Source organism: Diachasma alloeum, unplaced genomic scaffold, assembly GCF_001412515.2.
Source record: "Diachasma alloeum isolate Michigan unplaced genomic scaffold, Dall2.0 Dall_scaffold_00368, whole genome shotgun sequence".
In the NCBI taxonomy this organism is placed as follows: Eukaryota; Metazoa; Arthropoda; class Insecta; order Hymenoptera; family Braconidae; genus Diachasma; species Diachasma alloeum.
The window spans coordinates 1,078,114-1,091,646 of record NW_021680507.1 but is presented as its reverse complement, the minus strand read 5'-3'; the positions used below and the strand labels follow the sequence as shown (position 1 = coordinate 1,091,646).

At 41.2% G+C, this 13,533-nt stretch overlaps 2 protein-coding genes across 3 annotated transcripts; both read left to right on the top strand.

Moving 5' to 3' along the window:
• Positions 1 to 3,105: 3,105 nt before the first annotated feature.
• On the top strand, positions 3,106 to 6,612 carry LOC107041552 (chymotrypsin-2). 2 transcript variants are annotated; one of them, XM_015262154.1, is made up of 4 exons: positions 3,106 to 3,207; positions 4,066 to 4,397; positions 5,570 to 5,815; positions 6,331 to 6,612. In XM_015262154.1, exons 1-4 carry the CDS (start codon positions 3,150 to 3,152, stop codon positions 6,469 to 6,471), a joined length of 777 nt encoding a protein of 258 aa, XP_015117640.1. In that variant the 5' UTR covers positions 3,106 to 3,149; the 3' UTR covers positions 6,472 to 6,612. The 2 variants fall into 2 exon arrangements, with proteins under 2 accessions (XP_015117640.1, XP_015117639.1); XM_015262153.1 differs by having other exon boundaries at positions 5,546 to 5,815.
• A 592-nt stretch (positions 6,613 to 7,204) lies between these two features.
• Positions 7,205 to 10,371, top strand: LOC114841382 (chymotrypsin-2-like). The gene is made up of 4 exons (XM_029126342.1): positions 7,205 to 7,265; positions 8,624 to 8,940; positions 9,158 to 9,403; positions 10,222 to 10,371. The coding sequence occupies exons 1-4, from the start codon at positions 7,205 to 7,207 to the stop codon at positions 10,369 to 10,371; spliced, it is 774 nt and encodes a 257-aa protein (XP_028982175.1).
• Positions 10,372 to 13,533: the final 3,162 nt, after the last annotated feature.

The window sequence follows — 13,533 nt, the reverse complement described above, 5'->3', positions numbered from 1 at the left end:
GGGGGGAAGGGGGTAGGGTAACCAGTGCTTCTGAGGTACGAAAAATATATCTACCTCTCCGTGTCTTCGCTCGAATTATTTTTCAATTTTCTGAGACCGGTTGTGTCCAGTGCGATCGGAACTCTTGTAATTTTTTTGGGGGGATTGGGTGCATTTGCTGGGTACAATTTGTAGGAATTATTGAGGTCATTTGGGAAAATGGAGATTTTTTAGGAAATTTGGAGCAGGGGGAGGATTGGATTTTTGGGAGAAATCGAAAATCCAATTCGGAAATTCCGGAATTTTTTATCGTGTTCGAGTTCTACTTAAATTTCAGGAAATCTCGTCATTGAAAAATCAAATATTCCATTGATTTTCTGTTCAAGTGATCTGGAAATCAATAAAGTACTTGATTTTTCAGTTTAATTATTCTGTGGAAATTCAGAAAAATCAGGAAAATTCAGGGGGAAAATTGAAAATTCAAGTCATTCTGTTTCTGAATATTTATGTTCTACTGAAAATTCAATCAAATTGGGAAATTTCTATCTCATTCTCACTGAAAACTCATGAATTGTCGTGAATTCTACTTAAAATTTGGAATTTCATGACCATTTTTTCCCTAAAGCCTGTTCAATGTCACTCTCATGAGATTTACTAGCAATCTATTGCTTTTTTCCTATAAAATATCTTCGTCTGAACATTTCTATTTACAAAAATGCGTAAGAGAGCCCATTCTATCCGGTAATAATATTCACTTTTTCAATAAAGTAATCAATGGGAAGTACTGAAATTACGGCAATAAGTATACTACTTCCCCCCAGTACCATTTCTACTCGATCGGCAGATGTGGTACTTCACCCAAGGACACAAAATGTACTTGGGACGAGTATTGTTCGAACTTTTCAAAAGTGAACTTCCCCCAAGTGCCGGTTTGTACCGGTGAGAAGTAATTTTTTTTGTGTAAATAAAATAAAATGTAGCATAAATTAAAATAAAACAATAATGTCAATGAATTAATAAAAGAACATATCAATTTTCTGCGCAACTTCTGCTCGGCTTTCGTCGTGACATATTTTCAATCGAATTCCATTCCTCCAACAATCCAATTTCCTACGGCTGCAAAAATCCACCTCTCAATTGTCCCCAACTCCCCGTGATTCTCATAACTATCACTATCCCAATTCGACTCACCCAGAACTTAATGAAGGTAAGTCACGATATTAAATCGCGAGCGTAAATAAACTCCCCCGGGTGAATGTGGGGTAGAACTCACGGGCAAAACTACGGCCAACAGATAGATCTTCCATCGTGCCTTGTTATTACCGTGTAAACGAGGCATCTCTCGAGAGTAGCGGCGCGTCGTGTACCAAAACTAGGTTCCATCGAAGTAGGTAAACTGCAAATACCTCTCACCCCCTCCTATATTCACTTCGATTAGCCATAACTCTTCCTGCTATTTGTTGATACTCACTTCGCCTTGTTCTCCACAGCTGTGTTTAGCATTTTCTCGTAACTCTGATTTTTCATTCATTGGGTATTTTTGCACCTTTGTTTGGAAGCTTTCGTCCCGGAATGGAGGCTCACGGGTTAACTGTTTCACTTGTCGCTGGCGGCATTCGTGTTGTGCGTACGATGTTCGTGACGATTTGTGGGGATTTTATACGGGAATTTCAATGCGCAATTATCGGAGGATAGGTCGTGACGCTAATTGTATTCTGAAGACGGGAATATTTGAAAAATTGTCCCGGGTGAAAACATCATGGACTTTTTTTCCGCAGAAATGTGCCACTCTCACCGATAATCATTGAGAAGTCATCGAGCCAGGCCGCGTGAAAAATTGAGGGATTTTTGGGACGAATGAAATCGTTTTTTACTCATGTCTCTGCGACATACAATTCTCAAAATACTATTATTTTGTTTGAGTAAGTAGATTAAGACCTTCAGTTTCTAAGAGAGCGCGTGCACCGCGGGGCGCTCCTATCCACAAACGTCCACATCCTGAGAACTACGATTCGCAGCGACGTGAGTTGAAAACCATTTTGTTTGCGATGAAATTCCCTACATTTGTCGCACCGGACATCTCGATGACTTCTCAATAGTTTTCGAGATATTTCAATTGACAGTGGGGCATTGTAGCGACAGCGAGAGCACCTTCACTCGAGAGTGCATCCGTAGTACATGTACTCATGACTGAGGGCGTCGTATTCCCTCCATGCGCAGTCGTTGACTGCGCAACTTCCGTTTGGTTTTTCGTGACATGAGATTTATCAGCGATTACTCCACCATTAAATTTCGATAACGAGAGCTGAGACGTTTCCACATTAATAATGATGAAAATGAAGAGAATAAATTCTTAATGATGGTTTTTGGCTAATTAGAAGATAGTAGATTACTTTACTAGGCCGATATAAGCGTTTCCCGATGAATGTGGATTTATAATCCGAGCTATAGGCGAGGATTATAATCACATGAGTTTCGAAGCCCGAAAATCGCATTCTCACCGAACGAAATGAGGTTAAAATCGCTGTTCATCGTCACTTCCTGGAGATTACTCTGTCCCAATATTCCAATAATAAAATTCTGTAGTGAAGTGGTAAAACGAGGTAAGTTAACTAACTCTCCGGTGGGTTTTTCGGAAATATCTCCGAAACTAAGCATAAACTAAATATCTCCGAGATAGCATAATTTTTGTAATGACCTTTTTCGTAGCTCTCAATTAGCTCTACAAAAAATATTTTGACAAAAATTTCGCTACCTCCCTTAATTTCAGAGATATTTCCGAAAAACTCCACGAAAAGGTGAGTTAACTTACCTCGTTTTACCACTTCACTACAGAATTCAAACCGTTGACACATAAAAAAAAAGATGACAAAATCAAGGATAATTCATGGTTTTTCACAATTTTTTTTGAAACGATCAATTATTTCATTTTTCAGTACCCAAGAATATTTATGGATAATTCTTCATCTCCGGACGCGCATACGGTGATATTATGTTTCCAATTTCAAGCATTCGTTATCGCACACCACGAAAAAATTGACCCGGTTGCGTGAGCATGATCTCGAGTTGCTTTCCGAGAATACTGAGGAAAATATTACTGATATCAATGGTTCATGTAAGAGAAGTTTGAGTCATTACACTTGTAGAGTCTTGTTTAATCGCATCTGAAGATGCTGAGATTTCCGACGCTAGAGTTAATTTTCATTGGGTTGACAGTTTTCTGTGAAGGTGAATAAAATTTTGCACTAGCCATTATTAAAAAAAAGTGCGTTAATTAATTAATTGTGTGATCATTCTCGAAATCTGTTGAGAACGAATTTCATATTTCTTTATATTCATTAAAAAATGTGTTTGGATATTAATATTATTTGTTCAAAGTGAAAAAACGATCGTCATTTTCGAAAACGTGAGATAATCTCATAATTCCAACTATTAATTCTAATTTACTTCCATGTTTCATAGAATGGTAGTCAATTCTCTCTTAAATTTCTGTCTCCTTTAAATTCTCTTTTGAATATACTAATTGAAATTTAAAAATAGTAAAATAATTTATAATTTAAATTTCCAATTGATGATGAATTAAATATTTTATAATATCGAACTGTAAATTTTTTATTAAATAAATAATACTTAACTTCTCATGAGGGATTTTTGATTATCCAAATAATCGTCAATCTTCCTAACTAAATTACTGATTGCTAAATAACTCAGAATTGAATATTTAAATTGATGATTACTTTGATAATCGAAATTTAAGAGTGATATTAAAGAAATGGTCCCTTAATAATTTAATGGTAATTATAATTTATGGATATCCGCCATGTTCGAGTTATCATATTTGATTGGAAATATTGCCCATCCGCTTATTTTTTTCTAAAACGACAGGAGGATAATTTTTGCATCCACAGACGTGTTTTTTTACCGAACGATTCGTAAAATATCCTCCTCAAACAGATATTTTTTCATTAATCGTGACTTTTCGGACAATAGAATTTTCCACGATTTTCTCGGTAATTTTTCCTCAACTTTTCTGTCCATGTGCTATTTTCCTTTTCAAAAATTCATATTTTGAAAATTCTTGTGCAGCGAAAATTCTTCCAAAGACGACGGATCCTCCGCCGACAACTCCTGCAAGAGTAGACGCAGCGCCCGGAGAGTTTCCCTACGTCGTATCTCTCCGCAGAAATGGCGTTCATTTTTGTGGAGGTGCAATTATTGGTTCTAAACACGTATTAACCGCTGCCCATTGTTTTGTCGGGAGAGTTGACCCGCCCTACACAGCGGGTTTGACTGTTGCCACTGGTGCTCTGAAGAGACAGGACGATGGTGACCTGTATCTGGCGAAGAAGGTTGTGCCGCACAGTGGGTTCTCAAGGGGACCTGACACCAGATGGAAGCACGATATTGCCGTTATCACCGTGAGTAGTCTAGGCTGATGTGTAAAAAGAGTTCTTGATGTGTGAAATTGTGTGGCAGAATAATTTCTGCGATTTTCCCAGAAAATCCCAGAAATTCCTCATAGGAGTGCCTTTACCGGTCTCGTGATGCAATCCAATGTTTTAATTTTCTAAAAATCATCGTTTCAGAATTTATTCTCTTTATTTGCGAAATTTAATGTGGAGTAATCGCTGAAAAAGCTCATGTCACGAAAAACCGAACGGAAGTTGCGCAGTTGACGAGTGCGCATGGAGGGAATACGATCCACCAATCATGTGACATGAGTAAAAAACCATTTTATTCGTCATAAAAATCCCTCAATTTTTCACGCGGCACGTCTCGACGACTTCTCAATGGTTATCGCAATAATTCGAGTGAGAGTGGCACATTCTCTTTTAAACATTCAAAACTCTTATTTATCTTACTAGGCACGATAAACAGCGATTCTAACCTCATTTCGTTCGGTGAGAATGCGATTTTCGGGCTTCGAAACTCATGTGATTATAATCCTCGCCTTTGGCTCGGATTATAAACCCACATTCCTCGGGAAACGCTTATATCGGCCTAGTAAAGTAATCTACTATCTTTTAATTAGCCAAAAACCATCATTAAGAATTTATTCTCTTCATTTTCATCATTAATAATGTGGAAACGTCTCAGCTCTCGTTATCGAAATTTAATGGTGGAGTAATCGTTAATAAATCTCATGTCACGAAAAACCGAACGGAAGTTGCGCAGTCAACGACTGCGCATGGAGGGAATACGACGCCCTCAGTCATGTGTACATGTACTACGGATGCACTCTTGAGTGAAAGTGCTCTCGCTGTCGCTACAATGCCCCACTGTCAATTGAAATATCTCGAAAACTATTGAGAAGTCATCGAGACGTCCAGTGCGACAAATGTAGGGAATTTCATAACAAACAAAATGGTTTCCAACTCACGTCTCTGTGAATCGTAGTTCTCAGGAAGTAGACGTTTGTGGATAGGAGCGCTCCACTCAAACTCAAGATAACATTTCAAGAATTGCAAATCGTAGAGACATGAGTTAAGAAACCATTCCGCATCCCTTGGCCATAATCGGATATTCAAGAAGACGTAAAATATTCCGTCGTCACGTATTTCGTTAGATCATTCCGGTTTGTTCATTTCAGTTGATGAATCCAATCATAATGACCCAAAATGTCAAGACACTAGGACTCCCAACGAGTCCAACCCCCGGCGCAGTAGTTGCTGTCCTCAGCGGGTGGGGATCTGCCACCAAATTCGGACCGGAAGCCGATCACCTCCAAAAGAGAAATGTCACAGTTCTGACCAACGACGAGTGCAACAAGAAGGACGCGAGCATTTTGGATACTCAGATGTGTGGGTTTGATGGAAGAGGAACAGGATTTTGCAACGTAAATTTAATAATATATCCACACCTTTATACAGACAAGCGTGAGAATATAATTCGTCAAAAACACCGCATAAATCCAAAACTCTAATCATCACAGATTATTTAGTTCAGTAAATAATCTGAATCAACAGAAAAATTACCTGTGAAAACGTAAAAGCGATTTGAAATGTACGTTCGGGAGTTTTTTTACCTAAAAACTCGAAAAAAATCTAAAGAGAAAAATAAATTTTCCCTGTTGAGTTCTGGAAACGTTGTGGCCCGAAACCAAATTTTTAGGTGTTGCAATTTAATTTTTTTAATTTTTGCGCCCTTTCTCTGCAAATTTTTTCTTCGTGTAAATTTCAATAGAAAAATAAATAAAATTGTCAACAAGGACAATTTTTCACAGGATAGGTCTCATGACAAATTCTGTTGAAGCTGTCTATCTCAAACAAAATAGTAGAATAATGTGAATACTCCGCAAAAAACTCACCTCTTACCATCAAATAACTAATTTAATTCCTCATTATATTTCAGGGAGACAGTGGTAGTCCATTAGTCTACAATAACGAAGTCGTAGGGATAGTTTCCTTCGCCATTTCCTGCGGAATTGGCTATCCAGACACCTACACTCGAGTCCACAAGTACCTAGACTTCATCAAAGAAAATTCTAATTGAAAAAAAAACTCATAGAAGACCCAAACGATTTACTTCAGATGAACGTTACTCTTTGACTTCGAAGATATGAAGAAGTCATCTTTATGTGCCATGAATTGTTTTCATGTGATAATAAAAAGAGAATCCTTTTCATGTTTATAATTGGCGTGTGTCATTCCTCACATTAAACCGATGCTTCCTACAATAATCCACTAAACAATTTCTAAACTGAGAAAAAATATAATTCCGCCAATCAAATTTGTTTCAGCCAAGAATTTGTAGGAAAATTTTGTACGAAAATTTTGGACATTTGTTTGTCTGGAAGAAATTTGAGTGGCAGAATTATATATGAATGAATGAATAATAAAAATTCTGGGATAGCAGTGGCAGTTCTCTTGCCCCTGGCAACAACTAATCGCTATCGCCTCCTGTGGAGTCACTTGCCCGCATGTCTACACGAGTTCACTTCTTCCTGGATTGGATCTCAGCCGCCCTTGATTGATGCCCGAAATTACTTCCGCAAATTATCCAAACGAAAATAAATGTATCTTGAAAAAGCAGCCCGCATTGATTTTTTCGGGTGCCACACACCACCTGTTATCTCGCCTCTCAGCCGCTCTCATTCATTCCACGGACCGGGGATGTCTGATAGCACATGACATGTGCGGAAATGCATTTTCGAATTGGGTCATGGGTGATGAATATAAGAGTCTGATGCTGGGCCTTTTCCACAGTTCGACCGGTTCTCGAAGAAATGGCGGAAGTTTTTGGCAAATTTTTCCTTGCCGCCGTGCTGCTGTCTTCAGCAACAGCAGGTAGGAGTTATAATCCTCTCACCAATATTTGTTGTCATCAATGTAGAAAGCCAAGTGTCTAAAATGAACACTCCCTTTTTTTATTTTAAGACGTTTGTGTCCCCCAATTTAAGTCACTTATAGTGTCAAATTAGGCATGATTTATAGACATTTTATGTGTCTTAATCTAGAGTCTTTTGTGTCAAACTTATGATGTCTTATTCGTTTGGGTCTAGAAAAATGTCTTGAAGTCTTGATGTTTCTTTTTTTTAAATTTCCGTTTGACTTCAATAACGTTTTCATTTTTGTTTTTTTTTTAATTTTTTTTCTCCTGTTTCACCTTCTCCCTCTCTGGCTTTCTGAATGAATTGACTAATCCTTTGAATTTTATGACGGAACTAGGGGGCTACGCCTCATGCTCGCTATGCTTGCCAACCCCATATGACCCTCACGACCCTTGTTTGGACGCTTATGACCCTTCAACTGACCCTTGTGACCTTTTATCGGGCCTTCGCGACCTTTAATCTGACCCTCATAACTCTTGTGACTGTTATTTTGACCCCTGTGAATCTTAGTTACTGACCCTCCATTTCTGACCTTCGTGATCCTTAATCTAACCCTTGTGACCCTTATTTGGATTCTTAATGTGGCCCTTATTTTGACCCTGGTGACATTTAGTTTCCTACTCTTTGTTTTTGACTCCCATATCCTTAAACCGAACCCTAGTGGCCCTTATCTGAACCCTTATTCGGTCTCTTGTAACCCTTATTTTGACCCTTGTATATTCCGACCCTTACGAACCTTTATTCCGGCCCTTATGAACCTTAATCTGATCCATATGAACCGTAATCCAACCCATATGACTTGTAATTTGACCCTTGTGAGCCTTAATCTGATACACCTAACCTTTATGTTGACCCTCGTGGCCCTTAATCTAACCCTTATAAGTTATTGATAACCTATTTCCTTATAACTTATTCTGGTACTGAAAATCAAAACTTCAAAATTAAGGATCACAAGGGACAAAATAAAGGTCACGAGGATCAAAATAATTATAACTTATTGTGGCCCTTAATCTGGCCCTTATAACTTCTAATTTGTAATGGTCAGATTAAGGGCCACGATAAGTTATAATCCTTATTTTGACCCTCGTGACCCTCGTGTTGTCCCTTGTGACCCTTAATTTTGGAGTCTCAATTTTCAGTATAAAATTTTCTTCACCAGAAACGGATTTGCATTTTTGTAATATAGATGGATAATAGCAAAGAATAAGACGGGGTTGAAATGTTTATTATTTGAAATGTCTATACTACTTCAGGACGTCTTCAAGACACTACTTTTTACAGTGCATTCATTGTTATCGTCATCATCTTCGGCAGGTAATGAACGTCAGGAAAGAATCCTCGGAGGTAGTACCGCGTCCCCCGGTGCTGTCCCATACACCGTCTCCCTAGTCCTCAAAGGCTATCATCATGTGTGCGGTGGTACCATCATCACCAACCGGCACATCCTCACTGCGGCCCATTGCTTCGTCGGAATGAGCAAGCCTCCCTACACCAAGGGATTGACAGTACTCACTGGCGCAGTTGATAGAACTCGTGATGGGGAGCATCATCCTGTATTGAAAGTAACGCCTCACGGAGAATTCAAATTTGGGCGCAAGGCCAGATGGCGCAATGACATTGCTGTTGTTACTGTGAGTCGATCCAGCATTTCTATGAACATTCCCAATACGACGTTAATGACTTGCGTCGAGAGTCATTAGTTTGATAATTATAGAACTATTTCGCTAATGATGAAGTCCTGAAGGCGTTGATGTACTTCATAAGATGCTTCATCAGATGCTTTTAGAGACAGAATTGATCATCAATTCATTGAGACGTTGTTTGTGTGTTCTGCTGGCTTGTCTACAGCTAGCGGATGCGATAAAACCCTCGAAACTTCAATCGCCAATCGCGTTGCCAACATCTCGCACTCCCGGAAACGTTATTGGTAAATCATCAGGCTGGGGATTCCCCGGAATGAATGCTCACATAATGGATATGCTGCAATACAGGATGGTCAAGATACTCAGTAATGAGCAATGTATCGCTCTGAATAGTGACATCAGTGAGAAGCAACTTTGTGGATTCAACGGGCATGGCACAGGTTTTTGCGAGGTAGTATTTTTCTCAACTATTTTGCTAAAAATCTTGTTTTCCTGGGGTCAGAAGGATGTTGCTGTGCATCGCATCGTTTATTCGATATCGTTAAATATCGGAACAATTATTGAATAACTAAATCATTGAATAATTAAAAAAAATTCAAACAGAATTAGAATTTAGAAAGGAAAAATTCCACTCCGCCCAGCCGGGATTCGACCTCGGATCTTCCAGTTACGCGTCGAGTACTCTCCCAACTAAGCTACCGGGAACTACGGAAATTCTCCCTCCAAATTCGTCTCACAACACCGTCTAACCACCTTTAGGCATTAAATAAATTCAAAGAGAATTAGAATTTAGAGAGAAAAAATTCCACTCCGCCCAGCCGGGATTCGAACCCGGATCTCCCAATTACGCGCCGGGAACTCTCCCAACTAAGCTACCGGGAACTACGGAAATCCTCCCTCCAAATTCGCCTCACAATACCGTCTAACCACCTTTAGGCATTAAATAAATTCAAAGAGAATTAGAATTTAGAGGGAAAAAATCCCACTCCGCCCAGCCGGGATTCGAACCCGGATCTCCCAGTTACGCACCTGGCACTCTCCCAACTAAGCTACCCGGAACAACGGAACTTCTCCCTCCAAATTCGTCTCACAACACCGCCTAACCACCTTTAGGCACTAAATAAATTCAAAGAGAATTAGAATTTAGAGAAAAAATTGCACACCGCCCAGCCGGGATTCGAATCCGGATCTCCCAATTACGCGCCGGGAACTCTCCCAACTAAGCTACCGGGAACTACGGAAATGTTATTATTTCATCCTTGCCTTCAGGGAGACAGTGGCGGTCCTCTTGTTTACAACAACACAGTAGTCGGCATCGTGTCCTTCTCCGTAGCCTGCGGCATGGGAGCACCTGACGTCTACACTCGAGTCGACAGCTACCTAGACTTCATAAAAAGTGTTACATCATCCAAAAATTAGTAACTCAATTATCTTAGCTATCCCTCATCTTATCGATATGATCATCGATTGTTGGACTGCAGTGATTCAAAATAAACATAACCTTCAAAATTATCCGGAGTCTATTTTTCACCCTCTCAGAAACATGAATATTCGTATCTGCGGTAGGAAATCAATTTCAGTTACAGTAACACTTGTCCGAAAAGTTTTTCCCGCCCTAGTAGATCTCTAGTAGATCCAATCTCGCGGTCGACTCGCTGCGGATTTGTCGAGCGAGATTACACATTACGGCGATAGTCGCTCTAAAAAACGCAGCGGACTCGCCTCATTTCCTCATTGTTCTTGCGGATTAAATCCCCCGCAAAAATAGTAATTTCCTCACCCCCAATTCCCGCCACGCACTTCCCCCTTAAAATTCCCATCAAGGGCCTTCGACCGCTCGTTCATACTCCTCCCGTAACGAGGATCGTGATCGCCTGTCTGTCCATCCTCTCGCGACGTTCCATGAAAAGAAGCAAGAGCATCATAAAGACACTCCCCAAGAGTGAGTGAGAGCCCTAAAATTATTGAAGAATAAAAGACCTCGAACGATAAAAAAAAGTAAAAAATAAACGAGGTAGTGGACCACGTTGGGGTCGTGACCTGTAGCCCGAAGGCCCGAGCACGGTGAAAGGCCCAGCGGCAATTCCTGTGTTAGGGCCCCAAGGAGTCCCCCTCCCCCCCTCCACGAGAATCGCATCAGGCACACCCGCGCCGATGCTGAAGCGAGACAGATACGTAGAGAGAGAAATGCCTCGAGCGCCATTACAGGGCACTCACAAAGTGGCAATCGCGTGGAGGCATGCGCACAACGAGTGGGGATAAGGATTATTGCGCAAGGCCCAAGTGGGGCCCACCCTTGGGCCCTCCCTGGTGCACCTCGTGGCTGAGAATGCCCAATGGGCAAACTCTGGACGTTTGTTTCTGATCTGTGAGCGCGCGCATCCCTCAAGCTGCATCGAGGGGTCCGTCTGGGCCTCAGGTCTGGGCCCTATCTCTTTCTCAAGCCCGCGGTCTGTTTTTCTCCCTCTCTGCCACTGTAGCCCTCCCCCCTCGCCACCCGCTTGGCAGAGCGTGCTTGCCCTTCCGCGAGTGTATGACCGTGGGCTATTGCAATATGGACACCGGCGTTATAGGGCCCCGGCGCTACATTCTACGTAGCTGATCAAAACGATAATTGGACAGATTACCCAGAACTTCTCTCTCTTTCTCTCTTTATTGTTCTTTTACGTTTTGTCGGATCACCATCACGTTGTAGTCATGTACAATGTTATTGTATTATATCGCGTGAAATATATCAATGATCATCGACAACAAAGAACAATTCGCTTATCTTGACAGATTTTTCCACGGTTTGTGGGCCCAATGGGGGTTACAGCTTCTGGTATTCAGCTGACTTCGACAATTCGTATGGGAATACGAGGGTAATAACGGCGATTGTTACGCCTTTCTGGTCCCGGGTCGGACGATTTTTGCATGTTTTGAATTTATCAATGGCTACGTCCGGGATATGGGACCCGTCGGTAATGATCGCGAGAGAACACTTCGTCATTATTATCGGTGGCTTGGTAATTGATAATTATCGCGGTTGAGTGCATTAGCAGAGGTAATGTGGAGGATGACAAATGACGGGAATTTTAAAGGTCATGTTCTTCTTTTCTTTTCGAACGCTCGGTGTAAGGCGGTTAACAAAGAGAGCACGCTTTTCATCCGACATTTTGAGTGCATGCATAGAGTCAAAATGGAGGTAAAAAAAGGTAGGAATTTCAAAAGTTATTTTTTCCCTTTCTCTTTGAACACTTGACAGAAAGCCGATATCGAAGAGAGCACATTAGAGAGACTTTTCATTCGACCTTTTGAGTGCATACACAGAAGCAAAATGGAGGATGAAAAAAGGCGGGGATTTCAAAGGTCACGTTTTCTTAGTTCTAAACACTTCACGGAAAAGTGTCAACAAAGGAAGTACGCAAGAGGCGCCATTTTGGGGACACGTGCAGAGGTAAAATGGAGGATTGAAAATGGTGGGAATTTAAAAAGTAATTTGTTTCTCGTTGTCTTTGAATATTTGACGAAAAGCTGTCGGCGAAGAGAGCGCATAAGAGAGACTTTTCATCCGACATTTTGAGTGCATGCGGGTAGACAAAATGGAGGACGAAAAAGGCGGGAATTTCAAAGGTTACGTTTTCTTATCTTTAAACACTTCACGGAAAAGTATCAACAACGAGAGTATGCAAGAGGCTTTTGATGCGCCATTTTGGGATCACCCGCAGAGGTAAAATGGTGGATGAAAATGGCAGGAATTTCAAATGTAATTTTTTGTATTTCTGTTTAAATACTTGACGGAAAGCCGGCAGCGAAGAGAGCACATGAGACTTTTCATTCGCCATTTTGGGTGCATGCCCAAGGTCAAAATGGAGGATGAAAAAAGGCGGGAATTTGAAAAGTCCTGTTTTGATTGCTGAATTAGACCCCAGCGTTAAAACGAAGGACGATAAATGACTAAAATTTCTACGACTTGTATTTTCCACTTGACAAAACTGTCAACAAAGAGAGCACACGAGCGAGATTTTTTACGCGACATCTGTCAGCATAATTTACTACCGAATCAGTACCTAGGGGCCACTGGCGATTACCTCCCTGCAGGCCTGTACTGCCTCCTCAGGCAGAGTTTCGTGCGCAATCGCGAAAAGCGGAACGAGATCCAGGCAGGCGATGCCCGGAACGGGTGGTAGGTGCACGGGGCCTAGTGGCAAAAGACTGAGAGAGACTGATTGAAACGACGAGGGGGCTGAGAGAGATGGGACGAGGTGGGACGCCTCGGGAGAGATACCTCAACGAAGCCAATCGCCGATGAGACCCCGCGGGCTCTGTGGGAAAATGATCTTGGAACGAAAGAAGGCTAGGCGCAGTGGTAAAAAGCGTAAAACTGGCGATTAACCGGCGGCTTCGCGCGCATGCCCTTGCTTCTGCTGTATGGCCTAAGCGGCATCGCGCGAGAGTTTACTATTTCTTTTATCTCTATTTTCCTTTTTCTCTCATTCTTCTATCCTTGGATTCGTGATTCGACGCTGGATATACCACTGTTTTCAACTGCCCCACAGTGTGATGTCTACTTGCAACATTCAGCGGAGAGGAGGGGGGGGG

Coding starts and splice junctions, on each gene's coding strand:
- LOC114841382 (XM_029126342.1), top strand. CDS start 7,205: ATGGCGGAAGTTTTTGGCAAATTTTTCCTTGCCGCCGTGCTGCTGTCT. Junction 7,266..8,623: donor GCTGTCTTCAGCAACAGCAG/GTAGGAGTTATA, acceptor CATCTTCGGCAG/GTAATGAACGTCAGGAAAGA. Junction 8,941..9,157: donor ATGACATTGCTGTTGTTACT/GTGAGTCGATCC, acceptor GCTTGTCTACAG/CTAGCGGATGCGATAAAACC.
- LOC107041552 (XM_015262153.1), top strand. CDS start 3,150: ATGCTGAGATTTCCGACGCTAGAGTTAATTTTCATTGGGTTGACAGTT. Junction 3,208..4,065: donor GTTGACAGTTTTCTGTGAAG/GTGAATAAAATT, acceptor ATTCTTGTGCAG/CGAAAATTCTTCCAAAGACG. Junction 5,816..6,330: donor GAGGAACAGGATTTTGCAAC/GTAAATTTAATA, acceptor ATTATATTTCAG/GGAGACAGTGGTAGTCCATT.